We start from the raw sequence: 23456 nt of genomic DNA on the forward strand, positions 1-23456 counted from the left end.
ATTGTTAGCCGGAGCCCGGGCGGTTCTGGGCGTCTGCTGCTGGGGGCGCCAGAGTTGCCGGAGCCGCCCGGCCCTCTCTGCCTGCCGGCCGGGCTGCCCACCGCCTTCCCTCTGCGCCCTGCCGCCCAGGGAGATCCCGGGCCGTCGCCGCGGGGCCCGGGACTCGCTCGCTCCTCCCTTCTTCCCACCCGGGGTAGGGCGGCGGCGGCAGCGGGGGCGGCAGAGACCATCACCGGAGGAGGCAGCTGCGGCGGGGCCGGTAATGGGCCTAGGGGTGCGGGGCGGAGGGTGCCGCCTCGTCCTTTCTCGGGATCGGCCCTCGGGCGGCCGTGGAGGAGTGGTCAAGCCCAGAGCCGTGCGGATGGAGGGGTCAGAAATGAGAGGCTCGGACGGGAGCGGTCGGGGGGCAGGGAGGTCGGGTGCCGTTGGGAAGGAACGGCGTCGGGAAGAGGCGTGGGAGCGAGGGGCACCCAGGACGCGGGCCCGGACTGCGGGGGCAGCTCGAGGGAGACCGATGGGCGGCTTGGAAGCCTGCAGGATTGCGGATGAGGATTGAGTTCGGAATGGAGTGGAGAATGATGTAGGATGGAGGAAAGTGAAGGAAGGGGAGGGGGAACAGAGGAAAATGTGGGAGGAGTGGTTGGGAATTTGTGAGTAGCAGGCAGGAAGGGATGAGGAAGGCTGGGTAGGGGCTGCAGAGGATTGGAATGAGCGGAAAGGTTAGCGGGAATCAGAGGAAAGTGGGCCGAGAGCTGAAGGGTTCCGCAGGCGTGTTCATTAAAGGGAACTGGTGACTTGACATGTCCCTTCTCTCCGGTTCCTGATGTTTCCCATATTTCTGGCGTCGTGTAGGAAAAGGAAAGCATCGCTTCCCCTGGTTGCTAGCTTGATCTTTTTTCATAGGCCCAAACATGCAGCCAACTGCCACCCGTCCCTTTTAGTGCTGCGGTCTTGATTCATCCTTTTAAAGGGGTTGAGAGTGGCAGTGTGACACACGAACTGTTCTTCAATATGAAATGCTAGAAGTTATCCCCAAAAGACAACACTGTCCCCTTGTCCTGCAGTTTTCAGTTCAGGGTAAATCCATAGTTCCAATTTTTTCTTTCCTGGCTGTTTTGTAAATCTCCAAAGCCAGGATGTTGGTTGTGCCGGTGTGATAAATGACTGCATATCCTTGAGAGTTAATGCAGCATCATGTTCCAGTTCCCACAAAGATCTCCTGTCTTCCACACGATGGTAGTTTAGGCATGGAAAGCCAAATCCTAACCTTGTGTTAGTGAATGGGGAGTGGGGGTGGTGGGTGCACGGCTTTCTTTAAATACCTAGCTTAAATGGAGGGTTTTCATTTGAGTGCTCTCTAAGTTCATGATCCTGGTGATCACAAAGACATGGGTCCATCAAATTTATAGTATTTGAGAATCAACCACAGTATCTTGTAAAAGGGGAAACAGGGCAGGTCATTATTATTCAGGTTTATCATAACACAGCAGCAACCCTTCCTTCCTCCAACCCAGCTACAGATGGCAGCCCTGATCATAAAAAAAAAAAACAAAAAAACCCAAAACCAAGAGATTTTGGTTTCTTGACCTTTAGCAAGCAAAAGGTTGGATTCCAGTTGAGTGGAGAGGCTTTCTCCTTGTGAGATGTAGCTTATTATTTTGGACTAATTTAAGAAAGAAACTTGTATTACCTAAACTTTGCAAATACATTTTTCTAGAAAATATTGCTTGGGCCAGTCCCTCTTGCTGGTCTCACATATTCTAGGTTTTAAAAAATTTTGTTTGTTTTGGTGATTATAGGAGTCCTTATAGGCCGGAAAAAAAATTAGATCTAGTAGTAAAATACACATATGCTGGTAGCCTGTGTATACGGTGCTAACCTAATGTCTTCTGTGCTCTGGATCTTAACTATTTCATATACCATTGGGAAATGTTCAGCCAGAAACCCTTGAAAAAAGACCACAAGACATGTAGCCAGAAAGTGTCAGCTGACCTTTAATTTCACTGGGATTTAAAAGCTTTTATAGAGGGTTGCGTTGTTTTCTCCAAAAGCATTTGTTGAGTTGGTCATTTTGACAGTTAACAGTCAGTTTTCACCTGCATTCCCAGGCTATAAAACTTAGAAGTTTCTCTCTTAAACACAGATATTGATCCTCTACCAATGAATAGGTTAGAGAGGTAGGAATGACTGATTTCTAGTTGTAGTTTGAAAGATTGATTTGATGAATTGGAAAGTATGGAAACTATTTTAATTGTTACTGTTGCAAAGAAAGATTTCTTTTTAAAAAGATTTATTTAAAATTATCGTTATTTGTTATTTTTGAGACAGGGTCTGGCTCTGTCACCTAGGCTGGAGTAGAGTGGCTCGATCTCAGCTCACTGCAACCTCTGCCTCCTGGGTTCAAGCAATCCCCCCACCTTAGCCTACGGAGTAGCTGGGATGACAGGCACACACCACCATGCCCAGCTAATTTTTGTATTTTTAGTAGGCAGGGGGTGGGGTTTGCCATGTTGGCCAGATTGGTCTTGAACTCCTGGCCTCAAGTGATCTGCCCACCTTGGCCTCCCAAAGTGCTGGGCCTGCAGGCATGTGGCCCACTGCACTTGGCCAATTTCTTTAAAATACAGAGACAGGGTCTCTCTATGTTGGCCAAGTTGGTTTTGCAGTTCTGGACACAAGCAATCTTCCTGCCTCAGCCTCCCAAAGAAGGATTTCTTCGGGGCACTATGGAAGTGAACAGGAGGTTTGTTCTTGGTGCCCAGTGAACATCTTTTATCTAAAAGTCAAGTTCACATCAGAGAGTTGGGTTGAAATGTAATCTTCTGTTGGTTGTCAAGACATAATAGATCTTTTTTCTTTTTTAAAAAATAATGGAGCAGCAGCATAAAAAAAAAAGAAAGAAAAAAGAGTGAAAAAGATATAGAAGGAGCAGCAGAAAAAAAAAAAGAAAAGAAAGTAAAAAATAATGGAGCCAATGTCAGAGGAAGTGCTGCTAACAGGGCCTGGGTAGGGCGAAGAGAGCAACGGAGTCTCTTTGAGGACTTTGCTGAGTTCCATCCACGTGAATGGAAGAGTTTGATCATAGTCATTATACAGGTTATTTACACAAATAGCCATAGGTTCCAGTTTTCAGACAGCTTAAGGAAAATACTTTTCTCCTAGGTGTCACATCTTTTTTCTTCATTCTTACCTACCTCTCCTATCATTGCCCAGAAACCACTATTCCAGAAGTAGAAAAAAAGAGGAGAACAGAACAAGCAGCCAGCAATCCTTGCTGCATCCAAATTCACAAAAAGTAACCTAAAGAGAACTTACACTCCTGAGGGTTAAGACCATGGAGAATTTTTTTTTTTTTTTTTTTAGATGAGTCTCTCTCTGTTGCCTAAGCTAGAGTGCAGTGGTGTGATCCTGGCTCACTGCAACCTCTGCCTCCAAGGTTCAAGTGATTCTCCTGCCTCAGCCTCCAAGTAGCTGGGATTACAGGCACCCACCACCACACCTGTCTAATTTTTTATTTTTAGTAGAGATGGGGGTTTCACCATGTTGACCAGGCTGGTCTTGAACTCGTGACCTCAGGTGATCCACCCGCCTCAGCCTCCCAAAGTGCTGGGATTACAGGTGTGAGCCACCATGCCCTGCCAACCATGGAGAGTTCTAGTAATAAAGATGATTTTGGAGCAGACCCAAGTTCATATGGGGCGTAAAGAGAAATATTCAAAGAAAACACTACTAGAAGCCCAGGGACACCTGAGGAAAGAACAGGAGTGTACATTTATTTCTAGTCATACATCCTTGAGTGTTTCCAGGCCAAGGAAAAAGCTAGCTAGCTCCTTCCTTTTTTGTTGTTGTTGATAAGGTCTTGCCCTGTTGCCCAGGCTAGCGGGCAGTAGCACAATCACAGCTCACTGCAAGCCTCAATCTCTTGGGCTCAAGCGATCCTCCCACCTCAGCCTCCCAAGTAGCAGGGACTACAGGCGCACACCACCATACCCCACTAATTTTTGTATTTTTTGTAGAGATGGGGTTTTGCAGGGCTGCCCAGGCTGGTCTCTAGCTCCTGGACTCAAGCAATCTATCTCCCTCAGCCTCCCAAAGTGCTGGGATTATAGGTGTGAGCCATTGTGCCTGGCCAAAAGCCCACTTTTCTAGAAGCAGCACTAACTGAAGCTCAGTTAAAACCCAGGGCCTAAAACCCTCTGAGAAAGCAGATTGTTAGCTCAGGCTGATTTATCATGTAGCTGATAAGTGGGGAGGCAAAATTAAATTCAGTGGGCAACGTTATTCTGTCTCTAAAAAATCCCACCCACATAAGTATTCGATCACAAGGGGTTCCTCCTCCCCCTACAATAGAATGGAATGAGAAACGTGTTTGCTGATAGGTAGCTTTAAACCCAGCTAAAATCTTAACCCGTAAAAAGCCCTTGACTCCCTCCTTTCTTACCATGCCCTAAGAATGAGACCTCTGATGGTAAGATCAGTAACCTGAAGAACTGAACTGATACTTTGGGCTCATTTTAAAATTTAATTACAATTTTTATCAAATACTTTATTCTTTTTTTTTCTTTTGTGGCCAAATTTATTTCAGGAATGTGCTTGTCTGAGACTTCTGATGGCTGAGGTTTCTTAGTTACATCTTGTGACTTGAATGCAGAATTTGATGCAATCGGGATAGATTAGGAAATATCTTCTCTAAGGTACTTATTAGGTCTGGTTGACTTTGTAGAGCTGATCCAAGAGCAGGCAAATTGCTTTCAACAGACACAGTCCAGAAAAACAGCTCTGTAGCAAGCATCTCTTGACACCACAGTATATTCTGGGTAGCTGCTCTGCAGTAATGCAGCCCTGTCGCTCTGGGCAGTGTTGTTATTCCTGCTGCATAATTAGCAACTAGTGAGATCATAGTCTGGGGAGGTTCTGGCATTACTGAGGCAGGGGAGGGTTCCTGTCTCATCACACGTGGCTCCAGCTCTGACAGCATTTGTGCTGAGCAGCTTTGTGTCCTTCTGGAACTTAAATCCAAAGACGAAATAAAAAGATCTGTACCTAGGAAATGGACTATCTCAGACTCCTTGGTATGAAGATGTGTTGAAAACAACACTGCTTGCCATATTGATATAACCAGAATAAATGGTTACTTCTCTTGCTGTTTGTTTTCCCCTTGCTGATTTCTTTATAGAGAGCAAAGATTGTAAAGCTATGATGTCCTTGCACAGAGGATGGTAACAGACCAGATGAGCCCTATTTTATGGAGCAGTTTGAGGCTGGGAAAGATTCTAATCTTGGGTTCATTCCTTGGTACTAAATTTGACCTTTATAGAAGCCTGGTGAGACACTTTACACTTGAAGGTCTGGGTAAAGGGTTTTCCTGATTGCTAATGTCCTTCAAAATTGAGAGCATAGAGCAGTATTTCCCACAAAGTACTCTAAGCATTATTTGCACCATAAAGTAACATGGAAACAGTGGGTTCCACAATCAGGTTTGTAGAAACACTGCATTCTGTGTTCTCAGGCTTCACCATCCTTATTAGTATAGGTAAAGCCTCTAAGAGTTTCCACTATAGGCAATTTTCTAAACCCTTTTTACACAGCAGTCCTATTTCCATGTAAAATCTATTAATATCCATAAGATATGCACCTTGGGAAATGCCACGCCTTATTATCACTAGGAAAAATAAGTGGGTCTAGCTGGTTGCAGTGGTGCATGCCTGTAGTCCCAACTACTCTGGAGGCTGAGGCAAGAGGATTGCTTGAGCCCAGGTGTTCAAGACCAGCCTGGGCAACATAGTGAGACCCTGTCTCTAAAATAAATAAATAATTGGGTCTAGTCTTGGTTTAGGCAAAGCCTAATTCTGCTTTTCTTTTTTTCCTTTTTTTTTTTTGCTAATCAAACAAGCAGCAGTGATAATTGTGCTTTTGATCTCAAGTTCCTCTCACTGGTCCCTTGGAGAGCTTTCCTGTGATCAGAAGAGCAGCTACTGTGATTCCTGGGTTAATGAAGCCTAGACCCCAGCTGGATTGGAAGCAGAGGCCTTCCCTCCACTGGGAAAGGTGCTGCTACTACCCATCTCATTATTCTAAGAGTGATTGAGACTGGAGGGGCTGAAGGGAAACAAAAGTAGGAGAATGTTGGTTAGAGTTAGTAGAAAAATTATGTAATCTTGAGAAATCAGACATCAGCGCTAAGTCAGGTGCTTTCTTCCTTCAGTGATCTGTGTGTAAAGACTTGGGAGGGGTCTGTCTGTGGACAGGAATGCTGATTTCTTTTTTCCCCTGGGCAGAATCCTAATGTACCTGGCTAGCTGGTGGTGAACAGGGGATTTGGGGCCAACTTGGTGGGCTCCCCAAGGAAACCCCTTTGAAACCAATGGATGCGTTCACGGCCTCGGGTCTCAAGAGGAAGTTTGATGATGTGGATGTGGGCTCATCAATTTCCAACTCAGATGATGAGATCTCTAGCAGTGACAGTGCTGACAGCTGCGACAGCCTCAATCCTCCTACCACTGCCAGCTTCACACGTGAGTAAGCTGCTCCCTCCCTGCCTATACCCACATTCCCTAAGCATCAGAACCCATGGCAGCTTGAGACAGCTTCTATGTAGCTTGGGGATTTGCCTTTAATCATCGTCTTTCCTTGCTCTTTGGAGGACCTCATTTCTCTAATACTGTAGACTAAAGTCTGATTTATTCTAGCTGATTTTACTTGTGTTGTGGTTTGCTGGTTCCCAGAATGGGTTAAATTAGATTGAAGAAGGAGTCCAGGACTCTACCCTGCCCCCACTAGAGTCCCAGAGAGTTCCAGGAAATTGTAGCTGTAGCAGAATATAAATGCTTGCTGCTTGGACAACTGGGGCAAATCCAGATTTCTTAATTCTTTTTTTTTTTTTTCTCTGAGACGGAGTTTTGCTCTTATTGCCCAGGCTGAAATGCAGTGATGCGATCTCAGCTCACCGCAACCTCCACCTGCCGGGTTCAAGTGATTCTCCTGCCTCAGGCCTTTCGAGTAGCTTGGATTACAGGCACCTGCCACCATACCCAGCTGATTTTTTGTATTTTTAGTAGATATAGGGTTTCATCATGTTGGCAAGGTTGGTCTCCAACTCCTGACCTCAGGTGATCCACCTGCCTCGGCCTCCCAAAGTGCAGGGATCACAGGCATGAGCCGCTATGCCCTGCCAAGATTTCTTAATTCTTACAGCTCAAGTAGTTCTTGGAAAGAACTTTTGATACTATATATGAGGGGTTGCCCATGGGCTAAATCTGGCCCAATACCTGTTTTGTAAATAAAGTTTTATTGGAACGGCTGGGCTCAGTGGCTCATGCCTGTAAACCAGCACTTTGGGAGACTGAGGCAGGTGGATCACCTGAAGTTGAGAGTTTGAGACCAGCCTGACCAACATGGTGAAACCCCTTCTCTACTAAAAATACGAAATTAGCCGGGTATGGTGGTGCAAGCTTATAATCCTAGTGACTTTGGGAGGCTGAGGCAGGAGAATCACTTGAACCTGGTAGGAAGAGGTTGCCGTGAGCCAAGATCGTGTCATTGCACTCCAGCCTGGGCAACAAGAGCGAAACTCCATCTCAAAAGTAAATAAATAAATAAAATAATGTTTTATTGGAACACAGTCATACCCATTGTCTCTGATGGCTTTCATGCTACAGTGGCAGAGTTGAATTCATTGCAAAAGAGACCTCATGGCCTGTAGAGCCTAAAATAGTTACTGTCTGGCACTTGACAGTTTGTTGTCCACTGCTATAGGTATGTGCTATCCAGTGGAATTTTCTGTTATGATAGAAATGTTCTGGTTGGGTGCAGTGGCTAACACCTGTAATCCCAGCACTTTGGGAGGCCGAGGCAGTCAGCTTACCTGAGGTCAGGAGTTCAAAACCAGCCTGGCCAACATGGCGAAACCCCATCTCTATTAAAAATACAAAAAAGCCAGGTGTGGTGGCGGTCACCTGTAATTCCAGCTACTCTGAGACAAGAGAATCACTTGAACCCAGGAGGCAGCTGTTGCAGTGAGTCAGGATCGCACTATTGCACTCCAGCCTGGGTGACAGAGCGAGACTCTGTCTCAAAAAAAAAAAAAAAGTGTTCTGTATCTCCATTGTCCAACTGTAGCCAGTTGCCATATGTGGCTATTCAGCACTTGAAATGTGGTTAGTGGCTGGGGGCAATGGCTCACGCCTATAATCTCAGCACTTTGGGAAGTTGAGGTCGGTAGATCACTTGAACTCAGGAGTTCAAGACCAGCCTGGGCAACATGGCGAAACCCTGTCTCTACAAAAAATACAGAAATTAGCTGGGTGTGGTGGCACACACCTATAGTCCCAGCTACTCTGGGGGCTAAGGTGGGAGCATCACTTGATGGGGTGGCTGAGACAGGTGGATCACTTGAGCCCAGGAGGTTGAGGCTGCAGTGAGCCGTGATTATGCTACTGGACTCTAGCCTGGGTGACAGAGTAAGACCCTGTCTCAGAGGAAAAAAGAAAATAAAGAAATGTGGTTAGTATAATTGAGGAACTAAATTTTAAATTTTATTTAATTTTAATTAGCTTAAATTGCCACATGTGGCTAGTAGCTGCGGTACTGGAGAGTAAAGCTATAGATTGTCACATCCACAAAAGATTACCTGGAGATCCTCTTCCCAGGTGATGTCTAAAAATGGATTTTGTGGTCATCTGTTTAGGTATAGTCAGTCTGGAGGCAGTGGTATGAACCAGCTGAGGTTCAAGGTCCCTTCCAACAGAGCATTTAGGATTTGAAGATATTAGACAGTTCTCTAGGCATAGGGAACATATTTAGAGAAGAGTTGAGAGCCTAGATGGATGAGAAAGAACAAGCTCCCCAAACAGGTCATCCCTGAGTTAATAAGACATCTCTTGGGCAGGTGCGGTGGCTCACGCCTGTAATTCCAGCACTTTGGGAGGCTGAAGCGGGCAGATCACCTGAGGTTGGGAGTTTGAGACTAGCCTGGCCAATTGTGAAACCCCGCCTCTAATAAAATACAAAAATTAGCTGGGAGTGGTGGCACACACCTGTAATCCCAGCTACTTGGGAGGCAGAGGCTGCAGTAAGCCAAGATGGTGCCACTGCACGCCAGCCTGGGCAACAGAGCGAAACTCCTGTCTCAAAAAAATAATAATAATAATAAAAAACATCTCTCTGTGCTCCTTTCTCAGCCACATCCATCCTGAAGCGGCAGAAGCAGCTGCGGAGGAAGAATGTACGCTTTGACCAGGTGACTGTATACTACTTTGCCCGGCGCCAGGGTTTCACCAGCGTGCCCAGCCAGGGTGGTAGCTCTTTGGGCATGGCTCAGCGCCATAACTCTGTACGGAGCTACACACTCTGTGAGTTTGCCCAAGAACAGGAGGTAAACCATCGAGAGATTCTGCGTGAGCACCTGAAGGAAGAGAAACTCCATGCCAAGAAAATGAAGGTGCCTAAGGGGTCTGGGGTGTGCTGCTGCCCATGTGGGAAACCATTTAGGTTCACTGGTTGATTGATTGATTGAGTTGTATTTTTTTTTTTTTTTGAGACAGAGTCTTACTCTCTTGCCCAGGCTGGAGTGCATTGGTATGATCTCAGCTCATGCAACCTCTGTCTCCCAGGTTCAAGTGATTTCTCCTGAGTAGATGGGATTACAGGTGTGCACCCTTCTAGTTTTTGTATTTTTAGTACAGACGGGGTTTTGCCATGTTGGCCAGGCTGGTCTTGAACTCCTGGTCTCAAGTGATCCACCTGTCTCAGCCACCCAAAGTGCTGAGATTCCAGGCATGAGCCACTGCACCCAACTTATTATTATTATTTTTTAATTTGACTGTTGTCCTTGGGGCATAGAGATTCTAACTCTTTGTAATGAAAAATCTCAGATTTGGAATCAAATTTCAGTCGAAGACTCCATTCTTTTTATCTGGCAGGGGAGTCTATGAGGTATAGCAAAATGGCTTCCCTAGAATTTCCCCCTCCCAAATCACCACTGCCTCCCTCAATTTTATTATTATTATTTATTTATTTATTTTTGAGAAAGGGCCACCCAGGCTGGAGTGCAGTGGTGCAATCATAGCTCACTGCAGCCTTGAACTCCTGGCCTCAAGCCATCTGCCATTTCAGCCTCCCAAGAACCTGGGGACCATACCACACCTGGCTAGTATGTTTTTTTAATAATAATGGAGTCTTGCAACCTTGCCCAGGTTGGTCTCAACTCCTGGGCTCAAGTGATCATCCTCCTCGGCCTCCCAAAGTGCTGGGCTTACAGGCATGAGCCACCATGCCCAACCCCAAAAATAGTTTTTTTAAGTTTAAAATGTGAATACCTGAATGCATTCAGGTCTGTCACACTGGAACCCAAGGAAGCACAATTTTCAGTTTCTGGTCAAATGATTGTCCCTTGTCTGGATGCATAGAACAGGTTTTGGATATTTCTGAAAAGATCCTGCTGTTTCTATAACCCCTGTCACCCTTAAGTGATAATCTTGTAGGTGCAAACAGCATTATCAAATAGTTATGTAGACTTGTATAATACTGCACCTGCCACGTGATACAGCACCAGCTCTTCAATGGCTCGTCAGAGCCACCCATTTTTATCTTAGCAGTGTTGGGTATTCCTACAGCCATAGTTTTATTAGTTCTCAAACATTTCCCCCAGAGTTCCTGATTCCAAATTTGAAGAACACTGGTTTAAGCCTGGCCAGGTTTCTTTGGAGCTCAAAGCATGCTGACCCATATTAAAACAGGCAGCTCCATTATTTGCACAGTCATGAGAGAGACACATTAGAATGTGGTAGAGTTAGAGATCTGGTGGCAGAGGATGTAGGCTAACCAGAGCACCTCATTCCTTTCTTTCTCTGAGAGCTGTGTGTTGATTTCCCTCAGACTATTCCTAAAGCCCTGCACCTGTTTTTCTCACTATAGAATGACATTCAGGCTTCCCTTTCCTCTGTCTGAGGAATTTCATCACTGACCCTCTAACCTTCCAGCTGCTATAGCAACAGCTGGGCAAACAAACACTGTTCTCATCAGTTGCAATGAAGACATTCCTTCCTTCCCTAGAAGAAAACTCTTTGGCAGAGGAATGATCTGTCAAAACAGTATACCATCCTGTTCTGTGTTCTCCACTTACAGGAATTCTAGGGACAAAGCCAGGCAAACCCAAGGCAGACACAGGATCTCTACTTGTTAGCAGGATGTTTAGTGAGTACCAGCAGTGGTAACATCTAATACATTATTTTGTTTTTTTTAAAGATGGGGTCTCATTGTCCAGGCTAGTCTCAAACTCCTGGGCTCAAGTGATCCTCCCACTTAAGCCTCCCAAGTAGTTGGGACAACCGGTGTGGGCCACTGCATCAGGCTTTTTTACCTGACCTAGTTTATTCTTTCCTTAGAATTTTTTTTTCTTGAGACAGGGTCTCGCTCTGTCACCTAGGCTGGAGTGCAGAGGCCTGATTATAGCTCATTATAACTTCAAACTTCTGGCCTCAAGTAGTCCTCCTGCCTCAGCCTCCCAAATAGCTGTGACTTACAGCTGCACCACCACCACACCCGCTTAATTTTGTAGGGTTTTTTTTTTTTTTTTTTGAGACAAGGTCTTACTCTGTTGCCCAGGCTGGAGTGCAGTGGCATGATCTCAGTTAACTGCAACCTCCACCTCCTAGGTTCAGATGATTCTTGTTCCTCAGTCTTCCTCAGCTGAGATTACAGGCATGTACTCTGGCTAAGTTTTTATTTTTAGTAGAGACAAGGTTTTGCCATGTTGGCCAGGTGGTCTCAAAGTCCTCACCTCAAGTGATCCACCTGCCTCGGCCTCCAAAAGGGCTAGGATTACAGGAGTAAGCCACTGTGTCTGGCCAATTTTTGTCATTTTTGTAGAGATAGGGTCTTTGTTCTGTTGCCCACACTGGTCTTGAACTCCTGGCCTCAAGTGATTATTCCACCTTAGTCTCTCAATGGTGCTGGAATAACAGTCATGCACCACTGCACCAGGCCTATTTTTTTAGCCCTCTGTAAAGTTTCAAAAATGTACATTCTGCATCTCTCATGTCTCATGTACCATCTAATGTTTGTTTTCCTTTAGGGTTGTTTCAGCAGCTGCTTGGTGTTCTGCAACTTTAGTTAGCTATAATTTTTTTTTTTTTTAAATGGAGTCTCGCTCTGTCACTCATGCTGGAGTGTGATGGCACTATCTTGACTTCCTGCAACCTCGACCTCCCGGATTCAAGTGATTCTCCTGCCTCAGCCTCCTGAGTAGCTGGGATTACAGGCACCCACCACCATGCCTGGTTAATTTTTTGTATTTTTTAGTAGAGTCAGGGTTTCACTGTGTTAGCCAGGATGGTCTTGATCTCCTGGCCTCGTGATCCACCCGCCTCGGCCTCCCAAAGTGCTGGGATTATAGGCATGAGCCACCACTCCTGGCCTTTAACTATAATTTTTCTAATATTTTAATTTCATTTTTTGTATTTTGGCCTGTTACCCATATGGAATTCATTATCATGAATAGTGTAAATTGAGAATTTTTTTCCCGCAGAAAATATCCAGTTGTTCTAATACCATTTAAAGACTAGAAGACTCTTTGCTCACTGATTTGAAATGCCACTTCTATCCTGATATTTAAATTCTTGAATCTACATGAGTTTCCTTCTGTTACATCTTTAATCCCTTGCCTACGAGAGGACAGTAGGAGGAGGGATACTTAAGGGGAGATCAACCCTGGAGACTAGAGAGGAGCAATCCTGAGGTCTACACAAAGGCCCTTGTAGTTGGCCTGCTGAGTACCAAAATAACTGACCAGGGAACCTCCAGAAGCCCCACTTTACTGCTCTTCATTTCTCTACCACCTCCCCCACAAACAAAAAAACCAGGTGTGTAGCTGATTACCCAAGTCCATTGCATCACATCTCTCCCAGGAGTTGTTCCTTTACCAGCTCTACTCTGTGGTTGTCTGATGAAATCAACCAAAGACTCCAGTCACATGGCTTTCATCCTGCTAGCAGCTTCCAGAGCCCCAGAGATTATGAGGCCTCATTTTCTTTACTTGAATTCTCTAGTGAGTTTTCAGAACTCTTTCAGCCACGGCTTGTCTTCAATCTGCCCTTCCACCGAGACTCCCTTTCTTGGCTCTCCATCGATCCCAGCCCAGAAAACCCAGATTTCTGCCTGCAGATAGTACGTGCGGTATTATTTATACCACCTTTCCTCACATACAGCTTTTCTTTGAAGTCCAATAAAAAAGGATTAGGCCTGGTGCAGTGGGTCATACTTGTAATTGTAGGACTTTGGGAGGCCAAGGCGGGTAGGTCACTTGGGGTCGGGAGTTCGAGACCAGCCTGGCCAACATGGTGAAACCCTGTCTCTACTAAAAATACAAAAATTAGCCGGGTATGGTGGTAGGCACCTGTTATCCCAGCTACTCAGGGGGCTGAGGCAGGAGAATCACTTGAACCCAGGAGCCGGAGGTTGCAGTGAGCCAAGATCATGCACTGTACTCCATCCTGAGCAACATAGTGAGACCCTGTCTCAAAAAAAAATAAAAAGATTAGAAAGGAGAGGAATACATTTTTTCTCGGCTAAGGGCTTTCTTTAATACCTGTTAATATATTTGCTTTTTCTCCTTACAGTAAAATGAAGCTCTTTAGTGCATGCACAGGTAATTGTTCACACTGTGAGGATTCGAATTCATTGTTTAAGATCTGGTAGCCTTTTACTATACTTTAATGTATGTTTTTTTTCAAGAAGGTAGTTTTGCATTCAATGGGTGCAAGTTGAAGAGTGTTTCACATTTTTCGGTATATCCGAGGATCATCCAGTCATTCATATACCTTTTCCTCTCTGTGTTAGAAGGCAAGTGAGGCCAGGCGCGGTGGCTCATGCCTATGATCCTAGCACTTTGGGAGGCCGAGGTGGGTGGATCACCTGAGGTCAGGAGTTCAAGACCAGCCTGGCCATCATGGTGAAACCCCATCTTAAAAAAATAAGAAGGCAAGTGAGCATAAATTAGGGGACACATGTCTGGAAATGGAGGATATGTTTGTGGAAATATATTTTTGTGTAGGAGGGAAGATGAGGCAGGTTTTTGAGAAGCTTGGACCCAGAAAGGTGATGCTATATGTGATTTCCTGTCTTCTCACTCTAGATTTATTCTTTTGACCTGCGCTAGCAAATATAGTAGCCGGAAGTCACATTTAGCCATTCAATTAAAATTATGTAAATTGGGCTGGCACAGTGGACCCCAGCACTTTGGGAGGCCAAGGTGTGTGGATCACTTGAGGCCAGGAGTTCAAGACTAGCCCGGCCAACACAGTGAAACCCCATCTCTACTAAAAATAGAAAAAATTAACCAGGTGTGGTTGCTCATGCCTGTAATCCCAGCTACTTGGGAGGCAGGAGAATCACTTAAACCCAGGAGGCGGAGGTTACAGTGAGCCAAGATTGCAGCACTGTACTTCCGCCTGGACAACTGTCAGACTCTTTTCTCAAAAAAAAAAAATGACAGTTTTCCAGTTGCAGCATTTCTAGTGCTCAGTAGCCACATGTGCTAGTAGCTGCCATTGTTTTGGAGAGCAGATATTCCCATGATTGCAGAAAGTTCAAGGCTCTGGGATGGTTACTGTGAGGAGGTGCATGCCACTCATGCCTGTGAGGCTAACCTTTCCTGTCTCTTGGCAGCTGACCAAGAATGGGACAGTGGAGTCGGTGGAGGCCGATGGCCTGACACTGGATGATGTATCAGATGAAGATATTGATGTGGAAAATGTGGAGGTGGATGATTACTTCTTCCTGCAGCCTTTGCCCACCAAACGGCGACGGGCCCTGCTGAGGGCTTCTGGGGTCCACCGCATTGATGCTGAAGAGAAGCAAGAACTTCGAGCCATCCGCCTGTCTCGGGAAGAATGTGGTTGTGACTGCCGACTATATTGTGATCCAGAAGCGTGTGCCTGCAGCCAGGCTGGAATTAAATGCCAGGTCAGTCCAAGTTGGCCTGAGATAGTATATCTACACCTGGGTCAGCAGGGTGAGGTGTGGGTGCCACTGAACATGGCAGGCCCATTCAGGGATGGATTTCCTGTGGCTGTGAACACTCCCAGTTCCACAACCCTCCTCCATCAACAGAGTAAGCGAAGAGCACATGGCCAGGGATGGTGGCTCACACCTCTAATCCTGGCTACTTGGGAGGCTGAGGTAGGAGGATCTCGAGGCCAGGAGGTTAAGGCTGCAGTGAGCTGAGTTTACAACAGTGCACTCCAGCCTGGGTGACAGAGACCCTGTCTCTTAAAAACAAAAATTTTTTTGAAGAGAAAACAAACATGACAGGATTCTTAGGCTGTGGAGGTATCTCTTATCTTTGTTTCATTTCTCAGAGGTGATAATAAGCAGCTGTTAGCAAAGAGATGAAGAGGAGTTAGTACATTTAACATTTAGTAACTGTTTCCTAAATACTGACTGATTCCTTGAGATAAAAGGAAGCAGGGTTGGGTGCTATGGCTCACACCTATAATCCCAGCACTTTGGGAAGCCGAGGTGGGCAGGCACATTGCTTCCCAGGAGTTCGAGACCAGTCCAGGCAACGTGGCTAAACCCCATCTCTACAAAAAATACAAAAATTAGTTGGACGTGGTGGCCTGTAGTCCCAGCTACTTAGGAGGCTGAGATGCGAGGAGGATCACTTGAGCCTGGAGGCATAGGTTGCAGTGAGCTATGATCATGGCACTACACTCCAGCCGGGGCAACAGAGCAAGACACCATCTCAAAAAAGAAGCAGAGAAATGAGGTAGGCCTACAGATTCATCTGTGAACACTTCGTACCTTTACTCCAATTTTGAAGAATCAAAATGGTTTCCAGAGCTTTATAATTCAGTATCACACCTGGCCTAGCAGAGCTTAAAACCACAGTTTCCTGAAAGAGAAAGTATCATCCCTTCTTGGCCCCCCGACTTTTTTTTTTTTGAGATGGGGTCTTGTTCTGTTGCATAGGCTGGAGTGAAGTGCCGAGATCTCGGCTCACTACAACCTCCGCCTCCCGAGTTCGAGCAATTCTCCCACCTTATCCTCCCAAGTAGATGGGATTGCAGGTGTGCACCACCATGCCTGGCTAATTTTTGCATTTTTAGTAAAGACAAGATTTCATTGTGTTGGCCAGGATGGTCTGGAACTCTTGACCTCAGGTGATCTGCCTGCCTTGGCTTCCTGAAGTGCTGGGATTACAGGGGTTAGCCACCATGCCTGTCCCCTTGTTGGCCTTCTGATGGGGGACAGTTTAAGATACATTTCAGGCCGGGCTTGGTGGCTCACGCCTATAATCCCAGCACTTTGGGAGGCCAAGGCGGGTGGATCACTAGGTCAAGAGATCGAGACCATCCTGGTCAACAAGGTGAAACCCCGTCTCTACTAAAAATACAAAAATTAGCTGGGCACGGTGGTACACGCCTGTAGTCCCAGCTACTCGGGAGGCTGAGGCAGGAGAATTGCTTGAACCCAGGAGGCGGAGGTTGCGGTGAGCCAAGATCGTGCCATTGCACTCCAGTCTGGGTAACAACAGCAAAACTCCGTCTCAAAAAAAAAAAAAGACACATTTCAGCTGAAATTTTCAGCGGAAAATAGTGTAATACCATCCCAAAGAATGAAATTTATCTGGAACTTGATTACTGAGGGTGTAATGCTGAGTCCTTGTGGTTGGTTTTCTCCTAACCCATCCTTTCTTTGTTTTTAGATTGGTAACAAATAGCTGTAGTAGATCTGGCCAAACACTGCTTTTCAGACTAATGTCCCATACTGAGTTATTCTGTTACATTCACACCTGAGAAGAGGCCTAAGAATTGATGCAACTGGGCCTGGCATGGTGGCTCACACCTGTAACCAGCAATTTTGGGAGGCTGGGCTGGAAGGATTGCTTGAGCCCAGGAATTTGATGCTAGCCTGGGCAACATAGGAAGACCCTGTCTCTACAAAAAAATTTAGAGTTAGCTAGATGCAGCATGCCTGTAGTTCTAGCTACTCAAGAGGCTGAGGTGGGAAGGTCACTTGAGCCTAGGATTGCTTCATGCTGCAGTGAGCCATGATGGTACCACTGCACTCCGCCTGGATCTCCAAAGGGGAAAAAAGTGGTATAACTGGAGTGGAGATTTCTTTTAAAAAAAAAAAAAAAAAGACATTGTAATTTGTACATGCTTATCTGCTTACTTGTGGTTTTAATTTCTCCTTTTATGTTTGATTTATGTGTTTTTCCTGTTTGGAATACGAAAGTGATAAGGAGGTAGAAAGCATCTCCTTTCCAGATTTCCCTGGTCTGTAAGTTAATTATCTTGGCAACTGCTTCAGAACTAAACTGGTCAACCCTCAAAAAAAATAAAGCAGGTAGTTAAAAAACCGGCCAGTGTTTGAACTTGCATTTTAGCACCTTAGCAAACTAAGGCACATTTGCTTAGTTTCTCCAGAGTGTATTTTTTTGAAGTAGCAAGATCTTCCACTCACTCTCCCATGCCTGTCATTGCAGAAGGCCGTAGGCTTGGGTCCAGCCTTTTGTTGTCTCAGTGAACCAGGTAAGTTCTGAAAATCTCTGAGGTACATAAATTATGTTCTCATGTAAATGCTGACTGTGAGAACAGTTAGCATTCAGAGAAGTATCTCTGGACACTAACTAGAAGGACCCTGTGATGTGATTTTTATCTACTTTTTATTTAGAAGAGGAAACAAAGCCCTAGAGAGATCAATGATTCTCTTGAGGTCACACCACTAATTAATGGCTGAGCTGGAATTGAAATGCAAGTGGTCCGATAACTACCATATAGTATTCTGTTAGCTCACACTGCATGTTATGCTTTGAATTGGTTGCTTCTCTTCTTATAAGGAGACCTCAAATCCCAGCTGCCTGTTTGCCCACTAATGTCTCCTATCTCCACTGTTAGGACTGTTGGATTCATCTTCCCCCCACCTCCTTGTCCCCCCTCAGGTGGATCGCATGTCCTTTCCGTGTGGCTGCTCCCGGGATGGCTGTGGGAACATGGCTGGGCGCATTGAATTTAATCCAATCCGGGTCCGGACTCATTACCTCCACACCATTATGAAGCTGGAGCTGGAGAGCAAGCGACAGGTGAGCCGCCCAGCAGCAGCCCCAGATGAGGAGCCCTCCCCCACTGCCAGTTGCAGCCTGACTGGAGCACAGGGCTCTGAGACCCAGGACTTCCAGGAGTTCATTGCTGAGAATGAGACAGCAGTGATGCACCTGCAGAGTGCAGAGGAACTGGAGCGGCTCAAGGCAGAAGAAGATTCCAGCGGCTCTAGTGCCAGCCTGGACTCAAGCATCGAGAGCCTGGGTGTGTGCATCTTGGAGGAGCCCCTGGCTGTCCCCGAAGAGCTGTGCCCAGGCCTTACAGCCCCCATTCTCATCCAGGCTCAGCTGCCCCCAGGCTCCTCTGTCCTATGTTTTACCGAGAACTCAGACCACCCAACTGCCTCAACGGTGAACAGCCCATCCTATTTGAACAGTGGGCCCCTGGTCTATTATCAAGTGGAGCAGAGGCCAGTCTTGGGAGTGAAAGGAGAGCCTGGTACAGAAGAAGGCTCAGCCTCTTTCCCAAAGGAGAAGGATCTGAATGTCTTCTCTCTCCCTGTTACCTCACTGGTGGCTTGTAGCTCCACAGACCCAGCTGCCCTCTGTAAATCAGAGGTGGGGAAAACACCCACCCTAGAAGCGCTGTTGCCCGAAGATTGTAACACTGAGGAGCCTGAAAATGAAGACTTCCGCCCTTCCTGGTCTCCCTCAAACCTCCCCTTCCGCACAGACAATGAAGAGGGCTGTGGGGTGGTGAAGACCTCTCAGCAGAATGAGGATCGGCCCCCTGAAGAGTCTTCGTTAGAACTCCCTCTGGCAGTGTGACAGGTCCTGGAGGTCCTGCCTCTTACCCATTCTCTATTTATTCCCTTATTTTATCTAACGCCATTTCAAAACAAAACTGTGGAAGCAGCTGCTGCTCCCATGTTATTATTGGGATCTTTGGGGAATAGGTGGGAAAGGATTGTTTGAGTATTTTTTAAAAGGGAAACAGTACCAAGGAGACCAGCCCCAGCTTGACCTGGGGATAGTCTTGGGGCAGAGAAGGCTGCATAGTGCTGAACACTGAGCTTTCTGGGCCGCTGGAACAAAGAACTAGGATCTCACAGGAGAAGCTGGGTAACTCAAGCAGCTATCCTTTCTGTAGGGACCAGAACAAGAGATTTGAAGAGCATGGCAAAGCCCCTTCTCTCCCAAGCCCCAGCAGAGTACAAGCTCGTTTTTCTCAGTGGTTATTCTGATACCCCATTTTGGTGTGTAATAATACTTCAACTGGAAAGTCACCTGGTTAAGTCTAGGGAGAAGGGAGTGGAAGGGTCTCTGCTTCTGTACAAAATCTCCAGGATTTACAAAAGTTTAACCTGGCGTCCTTCAATCTCCTATTTGGTGAATAAGTTAATATTTGACATGTTTGGTGTTCTCTGACCTGTTCCCCACACTGGGGATTCCGGGTCTGTAACTTGAATTGCTTCTTCCACGTTCTTATGTACTATAGTTCAACTTGTCTGTGTGTCTTTTTTTCCCTGCATCATTTTTCCTTTGGAGAAAAAAAGCTGGATTGGCTGGGGATGTGGTACAAAGAGCCTGAGCCTTCTGTATGTGTCTGACACTAGTACTGTCAGGCAGCTTTAGGCTGGAGCTTACCCATCCCACAGGAGGCCTATGTGTAGCATTAACTGTGGCCAAAGCGGGCAGTGGAAACAGGCTGCTTGCTACCTGGAAAGATGACTTATTTGTGCCGTGCTTGTTTTTTCACCCAGGTTCTTCCCTCTTTGTGAGATCTGAGCTTTAATGGAATGTAGGATGTGGCAATCTTAAAAGTCACCAACCAGTTTTTGTTCTTTTTTCCCATATCTACCTTCATGGTCCTTCTTCGACATACCCAGTTAGAGAGTTCTTACACTGTTCCAGTTCAATTCCAAGAACTGCAGATGTTTATTGAACCCCTCCATCTTGATGATATGTAAAAATTTGAAGCCAAACCAGTTCTTAAATGCCACATGCAATTCCTAGATTCCAGAGGCTTCAAGTTCTATTTATAACCTTTGAAGTGTATAGAATGGAACTTACTCAGTTTGATTCAGTTCATACCTCTATCAGGGGAATACAGTTCCTATTCATCCTAAGTTCTAAGATCTCCCCCACTGAACACCACTGATTCCTTTTATTAGCAAAGTGATCTTTGTCTCTGCTCGAAAACGTAGGGAGTAGGGAGCAAAACTGTTCCTCTCAAGCATCCTTTACCCCATACTTCACTTCTGATATGGTTTATTACCACAAAAGTGAAAAACAGTGTGTTGTGGGGAGTCAGGGGGGAGACACTACTACTACTTAACTTGCTCATAAAGCCTTTTCTGGTGGGATTTATTAAGGCCCTGGTGTCCTACAGAAATCATCATGTATGTCACAGCAGCATTTCACCCCCAAATTAAACTCTTGAGCCTGAAAGGATTTGTATTTAATACACATACATCTTTTAGTTTATTCTGCCTTTCCTATTCATTCCAGTTTGTGCTTGGTTTTATGTTTGGAGGGGACATAAGTACATAGGTCCTTATCTCTCCCCATCCCCTAGCCTCATGACACAGAGTTGAGAGTCTTAAGTACCTTAGATCTAGAAATTCTCCAGAACTGAGCTATACTCCCCATTAGACTGGTACCCTCAAACAAAGCTTAATTGGGAATTTCGCTTTATGGAGAAAATAATCTTTTTCAAAGTTGGTGTTGGAAAGGGAGGGTAAGGTCTGCACACTGCCTCTGCAGGAAGGCTCCAGTTTAGATTCCAGCTGCACAAGGAAGAACACATTAGCTTTTTGGATCAGACCAGCAGTATGAATCTATAATTATTAAGCTCATTGCCAACCCCCAAGATATTTGACGTTTCTGAAAACCTGTAGTTTCTTCATCTAAGTCCATCCCTTCATTAACTCTACAATTGTGACTCACACTGATCCCAAACTTTTGAGTGCTAAATATTAACATTTAGCATTAACTGTCTTGTCAAGCAAAAGGCTTCTACAACCTAGTCCATCTCACTTCTGGTGCTACCTGAGTTGGATAGAATTCTAGCTCATGGTTGCTAGGAAAGCTAGGCCTCTGGTCATAGAGCAGATAGCTTCAGTCCCAGTCTAGGCCTAGATGAAAGAAATGACTCAATACAACACTTATTATTTTCCAATTTCCTTTCTCACATACTGTACACAGGTAGTAGTTTCAATGTGAATCCAAAGCTTGTCTGGTTCTCTGAAAACAATTTTTTCCCCTTTAGGTTCTTTACATTGTGATAATGCTGTATTTAAAGAGAATATTTAAATGTAATATTAAAGAACTATTCAAAAGAATGGTGTGTTACTCTGTCTTGGCAGGCCACAATTCAGTTACTTGTTAGAAAAAGGATGCTTCTCCAGCTTCGTTATAAAACTAATTAGGTCAGTTAGGAATTAATGTTAACAATAGAAACATTTTGTGATAGAAAAATAGAATATTCTCTTTGGAGCACCAAGAGCTGGACTCGCTTCATCTGCCCTTGTGTACCTGTTCAGCTGAAGCAGGTCTTGCTCCTGCTCTGTTGGAGCTTTGCCCTGTCCCTACTCTGGGCTCCAATTTTCTCATTCCATTAATTTTAGGAAATTGTTTTTTCCTTGTTATCACCTTAAAGTGTCCAGCAAGAAGATCAACTTCAAATCAGTTCCTGCAAAATTTCCATCAGATGGTTATATACCAACCAATTAAATTCCCATTTGTTAGGTTATGTCAGTCTTATAAAAGGAGACTCAGCAAAGTGATTAGAGTATGCATACGTCATTTCCATTGACAGGTTTCAAGCAGTCTTTACTTGGGCTTAAAAACAGTGCTTAATGCATTTACAATAAGTTATTGCAGAACTATAAGCCACTGATGCACACACAAACGCTAAACCTAACTTACTAACTTGATGGACACCTCTCCTGATCTCCTCAGGCTGGGCAGTAATTAGTACATTACAGGTTTGATTCATGGCCCAAAAAAGGCAGCCACTGTCAGTTACAGTTGGATTGCTGCAGAGTGGAGGTAGCAAATTGTTGAAGATCACAGGGGCTGTAATAAAGCCCAGAAAAGACAATGGAGAGTGAAGGCTGGAAACATTGAGAAGGGGTCAGGAAGCACTTGTACTTCCTGTTATCTTTTCCAATAGAATATTCCTACAAGTTACTCATCAAAAAAAGTCAGCCAGGCACGGTGGCTCATGCCTGTAATCCCAGCACTTTGGGAGGCCAAGGCGGGTGGATCACCTGAGGTCAGGAGTTCAAGACCACCCTGGCCAACATGGTGAAAACCCATATCTACTAAAATTACAAAAATTGGCCAGGCGTGGTGGTGGTGTCTGTAATCCCAGCTACTCAGGAGGCTGAGGCAAAGAGAATTGCTTAAAACCCAGGAGGCAGAGGCTGCAGTGAATTGAGATTATGCTATTGCATTTTAGCCTAGGCGATAGAACGAGACTGTCTCAAAAAAACAAGAAGTCAACGTGTTCAAAGGGTTTGAAAAGGAAGGGAAGTGATTAGCCCATGCTAATTAGGGGGACAAAGAAAACGTGATTTTTGGTCATATCAGAAAGGATGGAGGGAAACACAAGTACAAGCATGGATACGAGTGCTCCAGCCAAAGGAGTATTCTGGTCAGCCACAGATTCTTTAACAGCAACAACAAAAACCCACAGACGGAAGTAACATGGAAGTGGATCAGTCCTAAGCCAAATAAGGATTCACACCTGGGGCAAAAGCTGACTTCCTAGGATGTGAACTGAACATATCACAGTAAAAGCCCAGCAGAGGCTGCTGCCAGTTCCAGCTATTAGTAATTATGAGGGGGACGGGATGATGCCTCACATGGGCCATGCTTGGCAAGAGGGTCTGTTTCAGTTCTCACTGTGAGGGGAATGTCTGCAGTTCCCACATACGTGCCATGCTGTGAAGCCCAGGGCACCTGCTCCTCTCTGCCTCCCACACACTTAACAGAGCACACAGACTTCACTAGCAAGTGCCATTTGGTCCTGCACTGCTACACTGAGTGACTGCAGGACAATGCCATCCCTCCATGGTTCACTCAGCGCCTTGTCCCAAGGTAGTTGGTGGAGAGCAGGACCACGTTGTGCAGCAAGAGAGACAGCTCAGCTTCTGAAAACACCACAGTGTTAGTGATTTGGCTTGGGAACACTCTGCCTTATAACTGCATTGTTATATATGGCTTTAGCCTGGAGGCAGGAAGCCAAGTGCAGGGAGGGGTGGTATTAAGAAGCTGTTATTCTTGAAGTTCCCCTTCTTTGTTTCAGCCCCTGTCAGCATGCCTTCCTTTCCTTCTACTATATATTCCTATGGACTCATCCTCTATTTCTCATGTGACCGCAGTAGAAAGTTCAGAGATGGTAATG

General features: G+C 45.5%; 2 protein-coding genes across 16 annotated transcripts in view; one reads left to right on the forward strand and one right to left on the reverse strand.

The window, feature by feature from the left end:
* Nucleotides 1–21384, forward strand: CSRNP2 (cysteine and serine rich nuclear protein 2). Of its 4 annotated transcripts, none has more exons than XM_035256769.3 (6): nucleotides 1–369; nucleotides 5897–6048; nucleotides 6279–6515; nucleotides 9180–9439; nucleotides 14665–14961; nucleotides 17945–21384. In XM_035256769.3, the coding sequence occupies exons 3-6, from the start codon at nucleotides 6365–6367 to the stop codon at nucleotides 18869–18871; spliced, it is 1635 nt and encodes a 544-aa protein (XP_035112660.1). In that variant the 5' UTR covers nucleotides 1–369; nucleotides 5897–6048; nucleotides 6279–6364; the 3' UTR covers nucleotides 18872–21384. The 4 variants fall into 4 exon arrangements, with proteins under 4 accessions (XP_035112660.1, XP_035112659.1, XP_009002037.1 ...); XM_035256768.3 differs by having other exon boundaries at nucleotides 1–259; XM_009003789.5 differs by lacking the exon at nucleotides 5897–6048.
* Nucleotides 14040–23456, reverse strand: part of LETMD1 (LETM1 domain containing 1) — a 19742-nt gene continuing 10325 nt past the window's right edge. For 10 of the 12 annotated variants that reach the window (XM_035256778.3, XM_035256773.3, XM_035256780.3 and 7 more), the window contains one exon: nucleotides 21851–23202. In XM_035256778.3, coding sequence (XP_035112669.1) covers nucleotides 23132–23202 — 71 coding nt within the window. In that variant the 3' untranslated portion in view covers nucleotides 21851–23131. Of the gene's footprint in view, nucleotides 15373–21850; nucleotides 23203–23456 lie in introns of those variants that run through there. The other 2 variants (XM_078336692.1, XM_078336691.1) reach the window with 1 other exon arrangement.

The sequence above is a fragment of the Callithrix jacchus genome, chromosome 9 (assembly GCF_049354715.1).
Source record: "Callithrix jacchus isolate 240 chromosome 9, calJac240_pri, whole genome shotgun sequence".
NCBI lineage: Eukaryota > Metazoa > Chordata > Mammalia > Primates > Cebidae > Callithrix > Callithrix jacchus.